The sequence below is a fragment of the Leptinotarsa decemlineata genome, unplaced genomic scaffold, assembly GCF_025532065.1.
Source record: "Leptinotarsa decemlineata unplaced genomic scaffold, Ldec_3_MD MMD2_P_RNA_scaffold_5, whole genome shotgun sequence".
In the NCBI taxonomy this organism is placed as follows: domain Eukaryota; kingdom Metazoa; phylum Arthropoda; class Insecta; order Coleoptera; family Chrysomelidae; genus Leptinotarsa; species Leptinotarsa decemlineata.
The window spans coordinates 69361-92509 of NW_027412532.1; the positions used below are offsets into that span (position 1 = coordinate 69361).

A 23149-nucleotide genomic window follows, 5' to 3' on the forward strand; every position below is an offset into this window, starting at 1 on the left:
AAATAGAACACCCATTAATAACTGTAATCACGCAACTTTAATAATTCACGAGATAGATGTCTTGTTATTCAATATGCGATTGAACGTAGATCGATGAACATTGCCCGAAATATCAACGTCTACTTTCAATTTTTCTTATGTACTCTTCTAATTGAAACGCAATAGGTTAGTATAAAGACAGATAATTTCACCTCTGACACTGAATATTTTCTAGGTATTGAACGTCTCTGCAATGGAATATCGAAAACGAAAATATTTGATATGTGCCTAATCTCTCAACATGTATAGATCTACAAAAAATTTCGCAATGACATATGTCTATTTTCAAAGATAGCTTGCTAAGCCCATTTTAATGAACAAAATAATGGTCACATACAGTGTGCTAATTAGAAGGCTTTTTAGCTTTTCAATAATGAACAAAATGAAAAAAACATTTTGGCATGTATGTTTACTACGGATCAGTAAAAGTTAGGTAATGAAAAATTCTTATATGGCTCTAGCTTACATGTATAGATTATTATGAATGTTGATGATATAAATTGTGAGACATAATAACTAACCAATGTAATGGTTGACGATGAATGTTGCAAGTTCAAGGCAAAGTAGAAAAAGTAAACATCGACCAATTCACACGCACAATGCGTTTGTGGCGTGTTATTTCTACAGGTGTTTTTGTTCTCGGGAATTGTGGCAAACAAATGTTCACTGAGAAGTAAATACTGGAAATGATATAAAAATCGATATAAATTGCATGCAATCGACTATTTTACTGATAGCTTCGGAACTGAAAACGCTGGATTTTGTGAAAAGTTGTTTACTCTCAAAGAAGTTTATGAGGAGCCGTAAATGCTGAATCGGTATTGTGTGTTCTTATGGAACGTAAAATTCCTTACACGGAAAGAGCTTACTAATGATGAAATTATACTTTCACTTTTTCTCGTTTATTTGAACATTTCATTGATCTTTGGTTGATCATTTGATGACTTGTTTATTTGATCTAATAGCCTGATAGTCCGTCATCATGTGTGTCTTCAAATTACTTGTATTGTCGAACTTGGTTGTTACTTTTGACGCTGGAAAATTACGTATAGTTGACACTTGCCGATTTTGAATGAAAAATGTGTGTACTCACGTATTTTGGCGAGTAGATTACGAATCCGAAAAAAAAATCGGTACTGTTTTATTTCCAGAGCCTTCTTTTCGTAAAACACAAAGTATTGAATCACATCCCCTTCACATCTTATTTTTCTATCTTTGACACTTTTCAGTTTAATAATCAACATTTTCCATATAAAAAACTTGATTCAACAATGGATTTGTTTTTTCAGTGACATCTCTACATTATAAGGTTATAACACGTTTTTTTATAGAAAAAATGTTGATTATTGAGCTGAAGAGTGTCAAAGAAGGTGAAAAAAAGATGTGTTTTTTCTATAGTTTGTATTATGCAGAAAGAAGGCTGAAAAGTTGCAATTTTTGGAACTTTGGAGGCTGTAACTTTGGAAATAAGGGAGAGCATCGATTTTTCGAATTCGTAAAGTCAAGTTTTCGAGAACGAAGATGAAGGAAATTAATTTTCCATTCTGCTGTTGCTGTTGATTCATTGGGCCTTGAGATATTTCGGTATCGCCTCGGAGGGCCGAGGGTTTTGTTTGATTAACTTCCTATTTTCAGGCGGCGAAAATTCATAATATTCTGACAGATTAAATTATTCCTTTTCTGGGGTAGAATTTCTCCTTAATAAGAACACGTGATACAATTAGTGCCAATTCAATCTGCTCGAGCCGAAGCAGGGAGATTATGCGTGCTATATTCGCTCAGGGGTGTTTTCATTAATTGCAGAAACAGTGTTATTTATTCGCTGGATTATCGTTGTAATCGCTGTTAGTGATGTCTATCCAATCAGTTCAGCGGATTCTGTATCTATATATTCTCTGTTTGAAGTAGAAATGACTTTTGCAATATCGGACTCTTCAAAAATATTGTGGAATGAAACAGTAAAAGTTTGAGATATTATAAGAACAACTGGTTTTGTTAAGTATCCCTCTTCGGAACTTAACCATTTATGAAAGCACCTAGTGCGTTCGTTATAATCTAAATATACGACCGCTATTAACAATCTAGACCCTATAGTTGTTTGCGAATAACGAGAGAGTAATGCAAACCAAACGAACATCTGCACTGGAGACGTTTTTGAATTTTCTCCCTTGTAATAATGGAAAAGACAAGGGCGGGCCAAATCAGACTGGAAAATTGACAAGATACAAGGGATCGAGCAAAATGGAAATTTTGGAAAGGAACTAACATCTTGAATGATCTCGGACTACGCATGACACCGAAATACATTTTCGATGCAAAAAAATGATTAAAGTCTTCACAAATAGTTGTAATCCATTGATGTCCTTTCTGATACGTATTCTTTATCGGATAAGTGTTATTTTACGAATTATTTAATATACAGAGGGGTCGTTATCTATACAATAATCTGACATGGAGTGGCTAATTACTAATTTGAAATGATTGGCTTCAAAAGCAGAATTGTTTTCATTGACAACCTTTTCCAACCGTGAGACAAGCGGACATGACGTGTTCTCCGGTGTACAAACTGCCAATATCACTACCCACACACCGGTGGAGTTAATATGTTTTCCTCGTTAGCTACATTAAACAGATACACGTCACAATTTTAATTTTCTACGAAAACCGGAGAGAGAGAGGATATTGATGTGCACTGCTTTGTGGATGACGGCTTTCCACTAAATTTGCTGATGGATTTCATAGAATCTAACTAACTCGCTAATCACCTGACGTAAATATTTAATGATGCGAAACGATGGGGGTGACTGACGTGAATATAGAGTGCAAACAATGAGGTTACTTCAGAAACGACAGCGTGGACATTATCACGTGAATAACTAGGATGAAGACGTTGAGGCATCATGAATACATATTCACGGTACATATTTAAGCAGTGCTTATCTACCATTTTCAGAAATCAAATAAAATTGATTAGAAAAACTAGTGCAGAATAACAGGCATTCAGATTCACAAAAAATACTTAATGTTTGTATTATGTTTTTCTTCTGTTACATAACACAGCAGCTGTTCATCGGGAGAATGTAGTTCATAGATTGAGACTTAATTTGAGTTAGCATGTATTTCCAGGGCAGTAATGGAGGGCTCCGAAGACTTACCTTTCTTGTATGTTCTAGTTATAAGAAAAACCAATGAGGGTTAAGAAGAATACTAGCACTTTCAGATACGTCTCTGACAGCCCACACCAAAAAAAGGACGTGGCTGCATTTTATTGTCTATATGCTGATCACGTTCTCCATGATCAAAAAAAAAATATAATGTAGAGAAAGAAGTCGTCAGTGATATATCCTTTAAACATAGTAGACCATTCATTTATGAAGAGAAAATTTAGACTTGCCAGGCTCAAAATGTGTACATCTTTCATCAATAGATATCTGTCTAGAGCAGTTTAATTCTCATTCAAACCTCCCCTGTTATCATACCCTAATTCTTATTCACTACGTTAGTTTCCGAACTGACGAAGACCCATTTTTTAAATTACCTGTCGCAATAAATTTGTTTTGCCGTTAGGATCACACATGTTTCCGGGAATATTTTACTGCATACAACTAGAAAAAGAATCGACTGACCGCCGAATATCCGATTTCCATGTCATTTCCATTCGACAGAAAGTTCGTAGGGAGAAAATACGTTAAAGAATTCCAGTTAAAATCAGGGTGACAACTCCCATAGTTCTCCCTGAAGTTGCTTCCAGAGAATAATATATTTACATCAAAATAGGACGTTTTAAGGATCGAAGTTTTTGTCCTGGACCAGAACTTGAAATGATTTAATGTTGGGGTATTTCAGTGGAGACGTAAGCCAATGAAATATTGCTTCAAGTGGAATATTTCAACCCCGAAAACGCTCATATAAAACGTTATACTCGTATATTATTGTAGCTGATTCAGTATAACTGCGATAGCGAAACATGTGATTTATTTTTTGAAAATAAAGTTTGTGAAGATCAAATCGTAAGGTGTAGTTTATGAAATTACTGAGGTGGACTGAAAATATAACGTAACATCTGAAATAAACCAAAAAATGAGTTATGTGTTGAAATATTTTCCGATTCTAGAACGATTTTAAACAAGTTTTCCAATAACATTCAACAGCGATACCATTCAATAATTGATTAAGAATCCAATTCTCAAATAATGGATCTTGTCTCTTCGTTTTTTTTCGACATGCAACCTCTACTTTTTGTTGAATAACGAATAAATGCGGTTGAGATGGCAGTCCACGTTTCCGTAGAAGCTATCTACTTCATATTTCCTACTACTCGGCTCCTTATTTGCGAGTTTGAGGTCACATCTGTGACACTTTACGACAGAATAATCCCTATTTATGTTCCAATCTACTGTTTTTGCCTGAAAGATGTAATTTAATCCAGTCTCCTGAAGGGACTAATTTGGTTTGATTTATTCTGACTGGATTCTGTGGAAACTGACAAACTCTCCAACGTATATTCTCATAAATTTTAAAAGGCTTTCTAGTCTGCCACCTCTGAACCAAGGTATATTGAGTAGCCCAGGAAAAGAAAAGTTTTTTCATAATTATCACGTCATTTATATTTTTAATTATTTCTGTTAAAAATTACCATTATCATACAAGGTTGGGAGATTTTATAAATCAACAAATGCTGTATTTAGAAATATTTCAACTGGCCTGAATGAATTGTTCATTAAGATAATTTGATTTAAAGCCAGTATTCGAGTATGCCCACGTACTATAGTAATGAAAATACCAGTAATATGACAGAATGACTGTTTCTGTTTTATACATTCAATGTTACTATAGATTCGTGAATTTCGTTTAAAAAAATGTAAACATAATTGCCTTTTTAAATGTTTTTTGTTTCGAAAGATCAGTGGTTTATATTTTAAAACTATTTCAATTTTCTTCTTCTTTCAATCACGAAATATTCGGGAAAGAAAGTTCATGAAAATTTAAAAGTTTCGCAATATTAAGTTTTACGTAGCCGAGGTTTCTATGAAGACAGTTCTGAAGGCTACAAAAAACTTCGACAGTATTTTCATATAAATTGGAATGAAAACGTACGTTGAATATTTCAGAAATGAATGAATAATGAAAAAAATCTCAATCTGCTGTTCACACATTGTTATGTTTGGAGTTTCAAGAAGAATATTAAAATTGAAGGAGCCAATAGAATACCAACAAATTAATTAGTGTTGTATTCTCAATATTCATTGTTTCTACACAATAATCGGGCCTCCTTTTATTTTTTGTGATATTATGCTTTCCATCATATCAACTTGAATTTATACTGGGCTCGTTTATGACTTCAAACTCATTTAACTAATAAAGAGCGAAGTAAACAACTTGAAAAACCTTTCAAACTATACTTCACAGAACTGACTTCATCTCTCAATGAACTTAAATATTTAGTTTTGAAGAAAGAAACTTCCGAAAGTAATTATTTACGTGGAAGGAAGTGAAATAAATTAACAGTTAACGGATATATTTTATTTGTTTCGGGTGTTTGTAGGATTACGTAATAGTTGATATTGCAGTGTGACAAAATATATTTGTACTATGTGTTTTGATGTTTGATACCAATGAATTTAAGATTTATTTCCAAGTAAAAATAAAAACAACAATAAAAATTAATTGGCGCTCCGATTTTAGTTTGAACTCCCTGATTTTTTTTGAGCTATTTGGAATAGATTTCCTCCAACTAAGGCTTCATATTCGCGATATTCAGTGGAAATCTCAAAATAAAATGTTACTTGAATAGCAGTACAGTAGACGAAATTGTTCAATATCTTTTTTCGTAAGACACCTTCATTGAATGTGAATCGAATGAGCTGGACCTTCTGTTCCATTACATTCTTGTCCCTTTAGATATCGACCAAATCGTCCGAATCGACTAAGCTGATAAATCCTGCAACAGTCCACTTGTCAATTCGCAATTCCCAGGAGCATTTTTCACCTTCGATCCACTACCGATTTGAAATTGCGGAAGTAACATGCAGAGGAATCAATCAAATGAACGGATTCTCACAAACGAACCGTTGCAGTTGAATCCAATTTGAATTGAACATTTTATCCGCGGTAGATTGAATATGCTTCAGACACTTACATTCTTAATTTGGTTGTCGATTGTACGTTGGATGAAGTTCCATCCACCATAGTTTTGGTAAATCCCAAGTAGAATTTTTGTGAGCTGTACTTTTTATTGTTCTTAAATGTTATCTAGAAATCTCCAAACCATTTTTTGTCGTTTGCCATTACACTTTTTAATTTGTTGGTACTTTTATTAATAAACTCATGCCTGATATCAAATGTTATGACTTAGTTCTTTAGTTTATCACAATTTTTTTTTATAAGTTTTATTCGCATAAGTACTTCGATTTCCAAGTTTTACCATCAATTTACCATCACTCAAACATCAGATACTATATTTATTCATTGAGTAACTGTGCAATAGTTAATAGAAAGTAATACTGAAATCTCTGGTGCACTTTTGGTGACGGGATATCATATAATGAATATTGTTCGATTTTCACAGATCATTGCAGTGAAAACTGCAGAGATATAGATAGCAACTTTCTTTGGCTGATGTTAAAACTTGACTTTGCAATGGTTCGTCGTTGATAATTTCCATAAAGTTCAAAAACATTAACTTTCAAATGAATTGGTTTACGAAAAATGTTAGATAGGATTCGATGAAATGGTGTAAATTTATCGTTCAGGTTTCTCTGTGCCATTTTTCAGTAAAAAAATAACCTTAATGATTCATTTAATGTGATTTATATCTAGCTACTTTGAATAATTGATTAAGTGTCAAGTATTTTTTCAAATAATGCTATGCAAAAAAGCTGATGCAACTGCAGTATACTTATTGCAAATCCTGTGACTCTCTCTTGTCGATAACTTCGATATAAAAAGATCGAAAAAACTCCAACCAGTATCAAAACGTTACCAACGTCTTGTGAAGCAACACTTACTGCAATCGCCAATCCCAACCCATCACCCAGTGGAATCGGCATCGCTGGAATAGGCCTCGGAGCCCCTCTTGGTAGAGTAGCAGTTGGGGTTCCAATCGCTGGTCATGGTTTGACAGGACATGGACTTATTTTGGGCTAAGTTACAATTTTTTTACACCAGGATCTAATAGTTTTTCACACTACCATATCAATTTGTATTAAATTTCAACATAAAATGAATTTCAGATACACTGACAATGTATTGTTTGCATTTTTCTCCTGTTATAATACATGAGTACTTTCATAAAACTTTTGAAACCACTAAAATTCAGTTTTCTTTATCTCTTGGAAACTTAATGACATAATAAATTCTTCTGCAAATCATTGAAATTATGCACTGGTTTCATTTTTTTTTCTATTTTACTAATATTTCATGACTTATGGTTTATCCAATTTATTTCATTATAAATTGGCGTCAATGTTTTGCTGGATTTCGGGGTTTTGCCATGGTCTTTGGTTTCAATCTCCAGTTGTAACCAAAGAAACATGAACATTAATTTGTATTTTTGGTGAAAATTGACAATTCCAAAGATCAGTACATGATTTAATTTCGAATCTAACCCCCAGTTACTTTGTTGATATGAATATTTGAGATGAATGTTGTTGTGGAGTTTATAGCAGAGGCAAAAGTTATATTCCACAGGGATCAGAAAATGTATTTAGGAAAATTCCCAGTGCACCAACAAACTGGTTGTCAGGAACGCGTGGGTGTTGAATATTCCGACAATTCTGTTGCGACTTGTTTGATTATGAAGTTTGAGAAAGGACTTTGGGACTACGACGCGTTGCATTCGTGCTACGGATTATCAAATGCAAATTAATTAGTGTATTGTTTGCTTCGTACTTTAGATGCATACTCTGGCTTGTTGACTATCAAACATAGAATATCTCAAAGTTCCTGCATACCGACAGCAGAAATACGCAATCAACCCCTCAATATTAGCAACACCTACGTACGAGCGTGCCGACGGTAATTCAAGTTGTACCAACTTTTTCTTCAGAGATGTCGTCTCTCGAGAAAGTGGTGCCTCGCGAATGTTCACCTCCCGGCGAAATGGAGCAACATTCGAATTCGAGTTCGCTTTTCCTTTGCCGTGTTTGTCACCCGAGGCGAAATGATTAAGTTTTCCCTAGACTTGTCGCCGTAACTAAGGATACTAATGGACAATTCCTTTAAACTTACGAGAAATATATTCTGTCTCTCTTCCTAATTACGTTTGCTTAATAATTATAGCCGAAAGTTTTTGGGTTCTGCATGGCTATACAGCATCTATTCATTCATAGGACTATTATTACAATATATTTGTCACTTTCTCAATTGAGTATATTATTGTATATTGAAATGTAGATATCTATCTAATCTCTAATCAATGTCACTTCTGGAACTTCACTTTTAACAAGGCTTGTACACTATACTTTTCTTTTATGTCTAGTATGAATAATTACTGAGGCGGTCTTCAGTGTATATCAAATTTCTATTGGCCTTCGGGTACATGCATCAATTATGTATACAAATTACCTGATGGAAACGCCGATAGGCATGAATCAAGCTCCCAATTATAATAAATGATGGAATTGGAGTAAACTGCTAGGCGACGAAAATCAATACAGAGTTTTGTATCTTCATTAACACATTGTTGGTTTTTTTTTGGTTTGCCATTTTGATAAGGGTTCCTCATTAACACCAACTACAAAAAAAGTTCAATATAAACAAATATAACGTTCGGTATAACAAATTGATTGCCTTTATTGAAAAATGTGGGTGTCACAAATAAAATGTTCACTTACTGGATTGAAATTGTGCCACTATGAGCTTATTGGAATAACTAATAATTTAGAAATATTTCCAGAATGTTTCAGAAAAAACTCATGGAATGTTAAAACTTTTTAATTCATATTCTCACCATTTTCATCGCTTGAAAATGGCCAATCAAGCAAAATTCATTGGCTTGCTTCATTATCAAACTGAAATGGGTTTAAAAATAACGTCAGTTTACGCTGACAGCAGATATGACTCCGGGGAAATTGATTTCCAGGAAAGAATAATTGAAATGCCAACTTTTCCAGCCATCATCAACTACCGTCTGTTTGACGAGATTCCGCCGAAGTTGCCAAGAAAAATATTATTTCGTACTCGTCATGCAACAATGAGGCACATCGAGACCGCGTCATTTCAATATTCTGAAAAATAATTCGCCCGTCTGTCATTTCCAACGGACAATTCCAAATGGCGGCAGTTAATAATATTTCACGAGTATTACGGTGAAGGGGCGGAAATTAAAATACCATGCCGGAATTTAAAGCTCGGCTTAGCGAAAGAGTGGCTTGATTGATACGAACGGTAAAGAGGTGGTTTGCCATTCCATTTTCAGCCGCCTGTTCAACCTGGCTTTACGAAATTCAATTACCATTCAGAGAATTATCTCCTTCTTTTCCTTTCGGTACTTCCACAGCCACTACATGGCCACGATTTGTATTTACTCTCATCTCATTTGTAGTGGTTTATGGAAACATCGAACCTCTCGAAAACATTTTTTTTCGAACACTATTATTTCAGTGGAGAAAATATCATTTCATTTAGAATATCAGTAGAATAGAGCATCCATTTCTTCTCGAAGCAGTTACCGATAAAATACTGGTTCGATTGTTACTTGAAAATGCTCTAACAAATAATAAATTTAGTAGAAACTAGACAAAAGTTATTTTCTTTATTTTATATTCAAACCGATAAAATACTTTACAAGTCTGGAAACTTCATTTAACGTATGAGCTGATGTCCAATTTCAACAACAGAAAACAGGGTAAATGAAGAGGGATTCTTTTGATTTCCAAGCGTTCCAAAAGACTGAGTTTAAAACATTTCTCTCACACTGAAGTTTTGTCTTTATTATTTTCAATATATTTGCTCAAATTCTCATTTTATCTGTAGGCCACATACAAGTTTTTGTTTTTCAGAAAACAAAATATATAATTGTGGATTCACCAGAAAATTAAAAACAATAAGGAAAACAATGAATCAGGTCTATCAAACTTTGAAAAATGGTGGAAATCGTCATAGAAAATTGACATATTTTGATGAACCCACCAATAATATCGCTCGGTTTTTGAAAAAAGAAGGTCTTGGACTTGGTCTACAGAATAATCAATAATTCAAGCAAATTTATTAATAACAATAAAGACAAAAGTTTACAAAAATGTAGGATAGATCAGGACTGTATAAATTGGCCTGTGGTTCTTGCTCAAAATTGTAAGTACGGCGTGAACCTTCTCCAAAAGAGTAAAAGATCATAGCAGTAGTTTGTTGAATATGAAAACCAATTCCACATTTGCAAAACATCTTTTGACAGAGTAACAATAGTTCAACCGTGATTATGACGTGTTACATCTGGAAAAGAAGGGCTTCAAACTGAATCTTTCGGAATGCTTGAAAATCAATAGTTTTAAGAATTCGGGAAATTCGCTGAAGGACCAAGTAGAATAATTTCCCCATTATTGAATATGTTTTCTCATGTTGAAATTGGTAATTAGTTCATACTTGAACTCAGGGAAAATTATTAGTCATTAAATGAGTTGAAGGTTATAATTCAATTTACTGATTCACATAAAGCACTAATTAGGTAGAACTCAGTTATTATGAACACGCCTGAGGAGGCTTTTGTAAAATGAAACACGTGCTGCGTTTTTGTGAACTGTTTAGTGAAAATCTCACAACGAATTGTTACGGCTACGTTATGGATTTCAATCAAGTATTCCATCATATATTCAAACTATTTTTATTTCTCCCACCGACAAGAAATTATCGATTTTTTCAACTTGATGCATTTTCGTCTGTTTTGCTTCTGTCTTATGTTCGATTTTTCTTGTCCGAGGAAAGTAATATTTCAGTTTGGAATCGTTTAACCGGCGAAGAAAATAAAATTCATTACTGACGAAGCGTTTCCTTAATGCACAGAATGGAACTTTCTGAAGCCGAATGATTTAGAATGGGAATTTCATTGAATTTATTCGCGACCACGTCTTAAAACCGTTGAAGAACGGCAGTCGTTACGTTCTGACCAAATTTACGGCATATAGTAATGAGATTTCATACATTTTGGAATAGGATTCGTTCAAACTTCAACGCAGATATTGGAGAGTAATTCAGGATTCAAAAGTTGATTCGGTTCTTTGAAACTATAAATCACAGTAGATTTTATCAAATATATTTTTTTTATCTTGTTGAAAAGACAGTTATTTCACTTGGTGCACATTTATAAATGTGAGAAACGGCTTTTTGGGAATGTTAATCTAGATTGAAATGTAATTTAGTTGAATTGAATTCAATCGTATCAAACTATATTAAAAAGAATATCATTTACAAACATTCTCTTCACTTCCAATTGAATATTCTGAGTAAAAACACTATAGAGTTCAGTTAAAATTGATAAGGAATCGATTGCCAGCAAAAATACATTTGACCGCCTCCGCCAAAATTTTAAATAGTGCGCCTTCGCCAAAAGTTCAAATAGCATACCTTCACCAAAATTTCAAATGGCGTGCCTTCACCAAAAGTTCAAATATGGGGCCTTCGCCAAAATTTTAAATGGTGCGCTTTCGCCAAAAAAGTAATTATTGTGCCTTCGCCAAAAATTTCAATTATTCGCCTTCGCCAGAATTTTCAGCCCTGATCGTTCGCCATAATTTTAATCATGATCATTCGCCACCATTTTTACTGCTGCTCACAACAACAAGACCAATTGAACTCGCATAATCCTCACCCAAAATGAATGAAAAATTTAAGTATGTTTGGCCCAATTTGATTTAGGGCCCAATAACACTGCTTTTGTCTGATATTTTTTTTGGAACATTCACAATTTTTGTTGTTTTCAGGCGAATATGCTCGACTCCAAGAATAGAGTTCATTGAACAATCAAAAATTGTTTCAAGAAGTACATATTAATGTCAAAGTTTAAAAACTCCCTATTCTTATTGCTTAACAAAATACGTTCTCTCCAAATTTGAAATTTCGCACCCTAGAAACAACTGAATGTCGCCCTGAACAATGATTTTGTTGTCACCCCGTATGCTTTTTTGCCTAACGAATCATCCTCTATTTCATTAACTCCACCTAGAAGACAGCGGTCGCTTCCCTGCTCATCGGCAATTATCTCGGCGTGAATAAATCAGGTATCGCGTGTGTGAGAACCGTGTCCACCCCTCGTGGACGCGGTGGATGGCACGGGGGGCATCTTCGTCTGCGGCGCTTCGTGGTCGCCGTCGCCGTCGCGGTGCATGACGACGACCTGCCCCGTTTCGAGGGCGCCCGATTATTGCCCTCCGCAATGCCGTAAACATGCTCTTTGAGCTGGGAGTGGATTGGAGTTGATACAGGTTGCTGCAAAACGTTTAATTTTCAACTTTAAAACTAGTTTTCGATCTTATTTCTCGTGCAGGTCTCGCGACGGGTCACGGATATTTCAGCAGCATTCCGTTTCCTAGTTGTTATTCGCATAGCATGGAAACCAGTCTTGAATAATTAATAAACAAAGTTTCATTGATTTTCAATCGAACAGTTTGTTTCGGAATTACATTGTAAGATATAACACTTCTATTTTAATTTGGTCTCCGATACTTTAGTATATACACGTCTGAAGAAGCTATCGTATAGCGAAACAAGTGTTGCGTTTTTGCGTTTAGTAAAAATCTGAAGTGTTTCACAAACAGTTTTCATTTCTAGGCGGATTTCGCTAAAACCGTAGCTTCCTTGGTAAAAATCACTCATTTCTACTGATTTTATGAATAATTTTAAGAAAACATAGTCATATTATGCTGCGTTCACATGATATAAAGACGATAAACTTTCAATATCTTCCTAACTTAAATTCAACGAATACAATCATTTAAACTGTAGAGGCATATGTGAAAGATCAGTCAAAATGTAACATCCAAAAGAGTTATTCAATATAACGTTTTATATTTGTAAGCTCATTATCAACCAAATAACTATTAATAAACTTTTCTATAACTGTCCTAGTCGATTTGATAAAAAGAGTCAACACATTTTATTTCAGTTCACTTTTGGGCTTTAAGGGGTTCATAATATGAATCTGACACAGAAAATGTAATTTTTTGCAACCTGTCAAAGTAGTGGGATGACGAAAGTATTTTGATCGTTTCTAATTGAACTTTCTGCAGTTGTTGTTGAATATTAATAGTAATAGAGAGGGAGAAAATAGCAACTTGTGTAATTTAGTGATGTTTTTCGTGAGCGATGACAAAATACAAGTCCGCTAAACCGTGACGATTTTGTATGGGTGGCCAGATGCCAAATCCCGAAATAAATGCCAAGAAAGCCGTACTATGAAGATTTCACAAAAATAGAACCTAAAAATAGTCGTAGTGTTCATATGATTTCGGCTATTGAAAGATAACTATGCAGGTAAATACCAGCGAGACAAGACGTGGAACTTGAACCACTTGTCGAGGCATGACGAAAATCTAAAGAAAATTTCATCATTTCTGATGAAATACTGCCATTAAGAAAATGAGATATTGGCCTTGTCTACCTGGAAGGCGAACATACTGATTATCCTCATATAATCATTTCATTAACGGTTCATTAACATACCGATTCCGTTTATTTTAATGGGTTCAATGTAAATTAATTGTTTAGGCATTACCTATATTCAATAGTCCTTTAATGATTGATATAGCCACAAATAAGGATTATTTCCATTTCAAATCAATTTATCAGATGAATCCTGAAGAACTATTTCTAAAAACTGGCCATTTCAAGTATAGTTCACAATTTATAATATTTTTTCAAGTGTTTGTAACAACTGAAAAACTGTAGAGTACGATTTTGTGCAATATACTTAATAATACATAATGACAAATATATTTTCAATACATTTTACAAAAGGTCACATCAAGAATATTAATAATAAATGGCCTTCATTCATATAAATTGATGTTTTTGGTTTTCCGAATTTTGTCAATTGATAACGGCCATCTTATTGAAGCTACATCTGACTTAAGACACGCCCGAAGAAGTTAGTTATCTTAACTACTGAGATTTATATTCTGAGCTAGCTGCAGTTATCAAAAAAAATGTCAAAATCGATTTTGGCATATATAGTGACATCGTCGTCATCCTTCAAAAATATCGGCAGAAAATTATACGCGAATCAACGAAAAATGCAACAACTTCACTGCTGCGCCCCGCAAAAATTCAAACCTGTGACCCACGTCATTTTCGATTTGGACGGCACGATTCTAGGTGAGTCAGTCAAATTTGACAATGTTTCGCCTAATCGAAAACGTGTGCCCGAAACATGTTTCAGACACGGAGGGCATTTATATGTCGGCGATTGCTGAAATAGGTGCCGAGTATGGAAAAAAATTTACCGACGCTCTGAGGAACCAAGTAGCAGGATCCAAGGAGCAGGATACTGCTTCAATAGTGGTCCGAGAGATGGGATTGCCGATGTCTTGGGAAGAGTTTTTGAAGGCATTCAGAGCAAAGTGCGACAGTCAGTTGCCGGATGCAGAGTTCCTGCCAGGTAAGATTAGATACTTTCTAAGGTTATTATTGTCACCGCTGATATTGTTTCAGGCGTGGTCAAGATGATAAAACATCTCCATAGTCATAATATTCCGATTGCGGTGGCAACTTCATCGCCCCAGGACGCTGTCGACTTGAAATCTACCAACAAAAAAAACATTTTCGATCTGTTCAGCCATATAGTTTGCGGGAGCTCCGATCCAGAAGTCAAACAGGGAAAACCCGCCCCGGATATATTTCTAATATGCGCTTCAAGGTTTGTTGACGAGGACACCGCCAAACCGTTTGGATTTTTAATTGTTCACAGGAAATTGAACGTTCGAAATTTTTACGGCTAGTTTCTTGACCGTCGAAATGTTACGGCTTCTAATAATTCTTAATTTTAAATGTGGTTCCATCAATTCTGGAACATACGAGCGGAAAAAATGTTGCCAAGAAAACGATCGTAAAATGTGCTTGAATTGCACAATTAAAATCCACAACATGAATGTGGAGAATAAAATGTCGGAAATCAATTCGGAATTTCCAAATATGGCAGATTTCCAAATTTCGAATATGATGATTCTCTTATCGTTCTCATATTAGTCAGTTTGTCAGAATAAAACGTGTATTTGTATGTATTTGTAGGTTTCCTGATAAACCAGACCCCTCGAAATGCCTCGTATTTGAAGATGCCATCAATGGCGTGCAAGGAGCTCTGAAGGCGGGTATGCAGGTATACCTTTCAATATCAGCTAGTTTTAGGTGTATCAAATAACATTTCGCAGGTTGTCATGATCCCCGACAAAAGTGTGAGCTACGAATTCTGGAAAGACGCCACTCTGAGACTGGACAGTATGGAATCGATGGTACCAGAGTTTTTCGGGTTGCCACCCTTCGACAAAAATAATTCAGACGCCTCATTTGACTCTACAAACGTGACTAAAATGAACACAACAGAAGAGTGATTTAAAAATAGTATTAAAATCATATCGTTTCAATTTGGTCAGTTTTCTAACGGTCTAATTAGACATTTTCACACCTGAGTACATCAGATTATTGATGAAAATATGTTTCATTGATATAAAAGACAAATATTCAATATATACTATAATTATCACGAATAAAAAATTGTGTTTTAGTTATTTTTATCAAAAAAAAAATGTGATTTCAAGATCTCCATTCCTTTAAATCTCTAATGTTTTATATATTTCTTTAAGAACAAATCACAAGCACTACAGGTCTTGATTCCCCATTTTTTTCGATTACATTATTCCAAATATGGGTGACATACGATCAAAGGTCGCCTGTTGATCTTTATTTTCGAAAGCCATATTGTTGATCGCTCAAGATGTTGAGGCCTTCCAAATCTTTCAGGATATTGTGGTTTACGGCTTTCTCAATTTTTGATATCATTTATAGCAAAGCGACTAGTCTATAGTTTTTGGAAGATTTTTCTTGTCCTTTTATTGGTTTTTGATAATTTCGATACCTTCAACCGTGTTTCAAACTCATATTCCTGAAATAAAATCCAACCTTTGCCAAGCTGTTCCATGTTTTGTCATTCAGCTTGCAACAAATATTGCATCTTTTTTTGACAAACGAATAAAAAGAGCAAGAGTATTCAGAAAGTTTTCTACCGGTACAGGAAACCCAACGTATTAACAATAACAATGAATCTTCTTCGTACAAAAGCACTTTGTGTTCTGTTATGTCCGTAGAAAATGTTAATTTGTTTGCGTGCTTTCTTCAACATTCTAACGATTCGAAGTAAAATCATTCGAAAAGTTTTAATGTATTCCACTCGGAGGCATTTGCTCGAATGCTTTTCAACTGAGGAAGAATTAGAATGACGAAATTATGCATCAAGGACAAGATACTCGAACGAAATTGCTTTATTTCCACTTTGACTCGTCGAAACTTCTGTTTGGAATTAATTTTTGGGATTCCTTAGACGAATCTCTTGTTCTTCGTTACAATTAATTATTATCAAGTTCCTGTTTACGCATCTTTGACTAATAGACGATATCGTTCTCGTCTGGAAGTGAAATCCTCCCGGAGCATTCGACTCCTCTGACGATTCGTTAAAAACCGAGCTGAAACCCTTCGGGATGTCAGGAATGAAGAATCGGCTGCGTAAAAAATATTTTCAGCGGGGCTACAAAATAATGCAAATGAAAGCTACGCGCTGATAAGGGTTGACAGTGTGTAATAGACACTCGAGTGATACTGGGTAAGCAGATCATTAATATAGCAGCCTGTGTGATAAATTAAAAGTGACATTGATGGTTGAATTAGTCCAATTCGGCAGGTCTCTTCAGATGATATACAGAAGCCATGAAAAAATGTTCATGAAATGTTGAAAGAGTTTACTCTTTAATAGTTGCCTTCAATAATAATTGATGATTTCATGGCAAAATGGTTAAGGCTTTCATCTCCACTGTAACGAACAATATACTTTTCTTTCCAAGTATCATCATGTATGTCTGAAATTTTTACCAATCATCTCTTCATTACCTATTTTATGATTCGAGAATTGATTCATTACTTTCTTCAACTCAAAACAACCCATATATTGTTTTACTTTTTTGTTCATAATACAACACAGTTCTTGTATACGAACCTACAAATGAACATTACAATAGTCGTGAATAATCTTCTGTAGATAATTTTTGCAATGTCATTCGATAAAATCTCAGAAAGTTCTTGCAATTCTTTCGGAACAGTTTTCCGTTGCCATCAATTCTTATTTTCCTCCTCTCTTAAATATATTGATCGCCATTGTCAGTTTCCTCTTCTGGTTGTGTCAGAGTGCTAGATGTAATTACTTACTTAATTGGCCAGAAAATGTTCTAATGGTGGTTGGCAGATAGATTAAACAGTAACGGTTTCAGAAATTTATAAATTAGACCTCTTAAACTGTTGGTTTCGAATACAAAACAGTGGAAACATCTTTTTGTGGAAATAAAAACGTTATAACTTGAAATATATTGAATGCACTTCTGGTAGCTGCACCCAAGATATTCAAAAACTCAACTAATGTACAATTGAGAACTTGTGATAATATTTTAATTCAATATGTATTGCGAAATATTCCATCAACTTCGTTCACTAAAGTGAATCGATCTGTTTTCATTCAGAAATTGAGAAAGAAACAATAATCCCGATTGAATCGCTTTGTGTAGTATTTTTATTACAAACGGATTCAAGAACCGGCAACAGCAATCTTTTCGGTTTGATTAATACGATTGTCAGGCAGGAAAACTACTTCGAGTTATTAATGCCCCAATTTACTAATACAATCGATAAATCTAAGCCCCGATGTTGATGCTTCGACGCGGAGAGAAATATAAAAGTGAGGGTTTCTTTGAAGCTTGACATTTCGTCTTCAGAAGAGGAATTCAAACAAAGTACCAGGATTTAAGTATTAGGAAGGAAGACATTTTCGTTATACTCGGACGTTGGTTCATAAAACAGAAAATAAAAAAATTGAATTGGGTTTATGTCATACTAGTTCATTATTCTGTTTTTATTGCTCAGTTGCCATCTATATAATAGTGTACTGTGCGGGTGTAAAGATCAAAAAAAAGTTTCTAATCAACATAATAATAACATTAATGATTGTTAGATTGCGTGCAGCCAACATTGTTGGATTCCATTCCATTGTCTGGGCATGAAATTTCAGTAAGTTCGTTACAAACGTCTCATTCTATGTCTCACATCTCCAGACATGCTCAATACTTTTTTAGTTGGTATTCCTTGGACCCTCGCTTCAAAAATTCTGTCAATAGTAATTAGCGATACCAATATTTTTTTTTATCACTTAAATTTCTACCATTTGTCCCAAAAGGTCTCAGTTGAATAATTTGTCGTATTCTTTACCGTAGACGTCCTCGATATCTTCGGTGACAAGTTTATGTTGCTTTTTCAACACGAATTTAATGGTTATGATCCTCAAATCAATAATTTTTTAGACTGGTTAGGTATACCTATATAAAAAATGTGCATTTTTGAAGTTATACGTCTTTTGGCGCGAAATTTTTTACGGTGCGCGCGCATATCGATACCCTGAAGTTAGCTTCTTCTTCTTCTTATTTTTTTCATATGTCCGTTGCTTCTCTGCCTAGCGCATTTGACCAGACTCCTCCTGTCCTTAGTGAATAGAAGTTTCGTCCGAGAGCTCGAGCAATCCTGCCCCCTAAGTTTTCAACGATTATTCGAATTTTCTTTAATTTCTATCAAACATAGTATCAAACTTTTGACTTTCATTACTTCTTGACCATATAGCGGGTGTTTCATAAAGTATTTTCCTAATAGATTCACTGTGTCTCAGAAAATATAGTATGTACATGGTGGGTGAAATATTTTATGATATTTGTATGAACCTTTTTTAACTAGATAATGCTTTATAATAAAAATTTCATTGTATTGAATCTACAAACGTAGGTTAAGGCGAAGGATAAAATTTTCAGAAAGATTTTTATCTTGCTACGCCAAAAAAGTATAACTTCTTACGTGCGTACATAAGTACACACTCTTTTTTTACTAATCCTGAAACCCGTCTCACAGGAACAATGCCTTACTCGCCCTGTAGTAACTCTCAAGGTATTGATTTGCCAGTAGGACACAAGTTGACCTGCGAATAGAAAGGACAAAGCGAGATGAAGGGCACAGAGCTTGTTAAACTCTAGATAATCCAATCTGAGAGCTTCCAATTAGTCAAATTCTTTTTATCATCAAAGTCCCGATATGGTGCTAATCCTCGTGAGGTTGGTTATTCGCAAGAAGGTGAAGAATACTTCAGAGCGAGAAATAATTCTGATTTAAATTAGTATCTATCAGGCCAGGTGCCGTTTTTCTCCTATTTATATTTATATATGCGTTTAACTTTGAGGGAGCGAGGAAAATGTAGTTGTCTTCGTTTTTTTTTTCGTATTAGAAAGAATTGACCACTGGCATTGACGGATATGAAAACAGTAGTGAAACTTTTGTTGAATATTGACATTTTTTATTGTTTCAGTGGAATTGAAAAAATTGTTTGTGAATGTTACACTAAAAAATATAAGGTTGAAGTACATTATAAATAGTGCAAATAGTGTATAATAACAAAACATTGATAGACGAAACCTATATAAATATCTTTCTCTGCCATTATGTGCCGTTTATATACATATACATTTTCTACAAATATTCAAATTAATTCTGGGTTTTCATTGATAAATCAACATTGCAGACCACATTTAAACTGCCAGTCGTGCCAAAGTTATTTTCACGACAAGTATATATTGATGAATCTCAAGTGTAACAAGCGATTGACATCACCCAAGTAATGTTTTCTATGTTGACGTTGTGTCCAACAGATGATGTTGCAGAACTTTGTCAATTATCCAGTAAAATTTTAATAGAAAATCGCGTGTCTCGCCAAGCATAGAACGATTCCCATAAACAGAAGAAGAATGTTCCTTGGCATTCGTGGTTGGTATGTGCTGCAGGTGTGCCAACCGTTGCATACTAAAAATAGCGAGTAACTAGGTCGTTAAAGTACGCGATATTAAATAAATAAAAGCAGTGTTTTAGTTCAACAGGAAAGCCACAGGAATATTTGATAAGTGTTCAACTTGTAGGTACCACAATTACATCTCGGTCGAATAAATAACGGACGTGGAAAATTGATGTTCGTCCACTCGCTTGGCTTTTAATGTTATTTCGGTTTTGTGTTTGTCAAGAACCTACTAATTAATTGAATTATGTTTGGAAGCTATAATAAATTCTTCAGCCAGTAATTAGAGTTTATCGTCTCAATTCGTTAGATGTTTCCCATCCCATTCAGTTATAACAGGAGTTTCAAATCTTCTTATAGATTCAAAACAATTACAAACCAACAAACTTACTAGGTATATCTTCAAATTCGTAGATTAAAATTATGTATTTCTTCCTGAACCTGCATAATAATAGTCTGAAAATCAAATCCGATAAATTGAAAGTGCAATCAAATTCTGATGCGGTGTAAAAACCATTATTCTCTAGTCTGGGGAGTCATTAGGGTACTTTTTATGGAGTGCCTAATGTTATTTTAATGATATACCGTTCTGTTATTTGTACTAACTCTACGATTTCAGTTATTAATTCTGTTATTTATTTAAACATGAAATAAATTTGTGTCAACAAGAATTCAGAAAGTGATTATTATCGAAATCGGAAAATTGAGTGTAAAATTATGTACAGGACGAAACAGAACAGATTCATTTCACGCGTAAAAATGCCAAATAAGATTATGTTGATTTTTTTTTCGATTGATTGAAGTTGAAATATAATCATAGAATTTCATTCTTTGAAAATGTTTTTGCAAAACCATTTTGTATCAAAGCAAAATAAAGAAATCTGCAGCTAGACAACAGTATCGAGTTGTCGTGAATGAAAAAAATCTTCAAATGCCACTCTAATTATTAACAGAATTATGACATTTTTTTCTGTGAAGCATTTCCCATGTTATTTTTTTGATAATCAGATCGAAAGCTATATTTCTTTTCTATAATGGTATATTTTTGATCAGGAATCTTCTTGGGAAAATTTCTATTTGAAATAAACATTTCTCAACGGAATTTGACTCATTTTCCTATAATCTGGAATAAATGGGAAAATCCTTATTGAGGCCCAGCTTTCGAGTCAAGACAATAACGATGTGTTATGATAACCGAATATCGAATATTCGCCTCGTTAACCCTAACAAAACTTTCGATTCACCATTCAATTCAATTCCATTCATGGTGAAATTCCAATCGTTATTTGTTTATTGTTGCGGTTTTTCTATTCTCCCTCTTCGAAATGATAACTTTTTGATTTATAAGTCCATAATTCGCCGTGATCCCATCTCGTCGGACTAATGGAGCGAAGGGGAAGTTATTCCAGAAAAACAAATCCTATCCACGCCCGCGTCAAATTTATTAGCTTGTTTAGGTGGCTCCGGCAGTGTTTACAAAAAATCGACCATGCATAAATACATAAAATTACCACCGTATGCAATTTGTTCAAATGGCCCGCACGCGAATGTCTTTCACGTTTCGAAGAGGAGAAAAAAATTCAAATCGTTTCTTATCTATCGATAAAAAAATCGAGACATCGCCTTCATTCTGCGTATCTCGGAGAAACTATCTGCTCATCTCCTCCTTCCGAGAAAATAACGAAGTTAATTTCATTTTAATGTTGCTTGAATCAATATCGATTATCCCATTAATTTTCTTATTTTCACCCCTCATTAGAAATGCGAAAGGAAGCCTACGGCGGTTTCCATCAGCTTTTCAAAATCATAATTAATTCTTACATCAACCACGATTATATTGCCGATGTAGCAGATAAGGCAAACTTGATGAAACTTATCGAAAACTATTGAAAAGGGCGTTTCTTATCACTGAAAATGTATAGTGAAACTAGTGTTGTGGTTTCTATTTCACTGGCATATGAAAATCTTATGATAAAAGAGTGACTAAAAAAAAAGCACTCATATATCAACACCAGACTTTTCTTCAAACAGAATCAAATTGTCAATTTGGTATATCTGAAAACACTATACAACTCAGTTCGTTACTTTTGAGAGAGAATGCAGCAAAATAACATATTTACAGAGTTAAGTTGTAAGGTCAACAATGGAAAAATAATACTATAATAACTATTGAAGAATGGGGTTATCAAATAGACAACTACTTAAATGACGAAACCAGCAGCTGTTTTCTAAAAATTTTTCTTCAGAAGTATGTTGTTCAAATAAATAACATTTCAATATGTTTCTGAATCTAAATGATATAAAAACAGAAGATGAAAAAAATCATCAAAATGGAAGCTGTTTCTGAGGATGTCCGAATATTGTCTGTTCCACGTATTCGTTGACACTAAATGGTTAATTGTGACTTCAATGCTTTGAATAGGTTGAGTAGAACTATTAAAATAACAAATTCAAGTACGTGAATAGAAATATAAAATCAGGTCGTGAAATAGTTCGCAAGAACACCGGATCTGACGCTGCTGGACTTTTCATCACGTAGTTATCCATAGTAGGGAACTGTGCTTAGCCTACAATATCCGACCCAAACGTTCTGAGAACATCACAATGGTGAAAGTTTTTTCGTCAAAAGCAATTATTCAAACTTCGGAATCCAGCAGTATTCTGTCGGAAATTATTTTTCACATAATATATTCGATCGGAACAAGACACCGACTCTTCAATTCACAACTGAAAGTATCAGCAAGAAACGCGATAAAGAGCTTTTCCGATGTTTTCGGTCGATTCGAACCTAGGAAATTCCCTTTTGTCTAGATGAATTTTTCTTTCATAATTGAAAACACTCGCGAGACAATGGCAAAGTCCCTTTGTTAAGACTCGGCGGTATTATGTTCGTTTACTTCGTTTTATTGTCGGTGGCATTTTCAAGATCACTTGGGCTCTTAATGCGGTGAAGGAGTCCGCCATTGTTGCCACAGAATGATTTGTTCATAGACTTGTGTTAAGGAATTTGTTTCAGAACAGGAACATTCTTTTCCAAATGTT

At 34.4% G+C, this 23149-nt stretch overlaps 3 protein-coding genes across 5 annotated transcripts in view; 2 read left to right on the forward strand and 1 right to left on the reverse strand.

The window, feature by feature from the left end:
* The window catches only part of LOC111502195 (pseudouridine-5'-phosphate glycosidase), a 66211-nt gene that overhangs the window by 21878 nt on the left and 21184 nt on the right, over positions 1–23149 (forward strand). The gene's annotated exons all lie outside the window — the stretch shown is intronic.
* LOC111502177 (tetraspanin-1) overlaps positions 1–23149 on the reverse strand; it is a 48394-nt gene that overhangs the window by 18613 nt on the left and 6632 nt on the right. The gene's annotated exons all lie outside the window — the stretch shown is intronic.
* Positions 14162–15608, forward strand: LOC111502196 (pseudouridine-5'-phosphatase). The gene is made up of 5 exons (XM_023156206.2): positions 14162–14343; positions 14408–14626; positions 14680–14884; positions 15256–15343; positions 15396–15608. Exons 1-5 carry the CDS (start codon positions 14175–14177, stop codon positions 15573–15575), a joined length of 861 nt encoding a protein of 286 aa, XP_023011974.1. The 5' UTR covers positions 14162–14174; the 3' UTR covers positions 15576–15608.

What these genes read in the sequence shown, in the direction of transcription:
- LOC111502196 (XM_023156206.2), top strand. Translation starts at nt 14,175, where the DNA reads ATGTCAAAATCGATTTTGGCATATATAGTGACATCGTCGTCATCCTTC. An exon ending in TTTGGACGGCACGATTCTAG is followed by an intron (nt 14,344 to 14,407) that starts GTGAGTCAGTCA and finishes AACATGTTTCAG; the next exon opens with ACACGGAGGGCATTTATATG. An exon ending in TTTCTAATATGCGCTTCAAG is followed by an intron (nt 14,885 to 15,255) that starts GTTTGTTGACGA and finishes ATGTATTTGTAG; the next exon opens with GTTTCCTGATAAACCAGACC.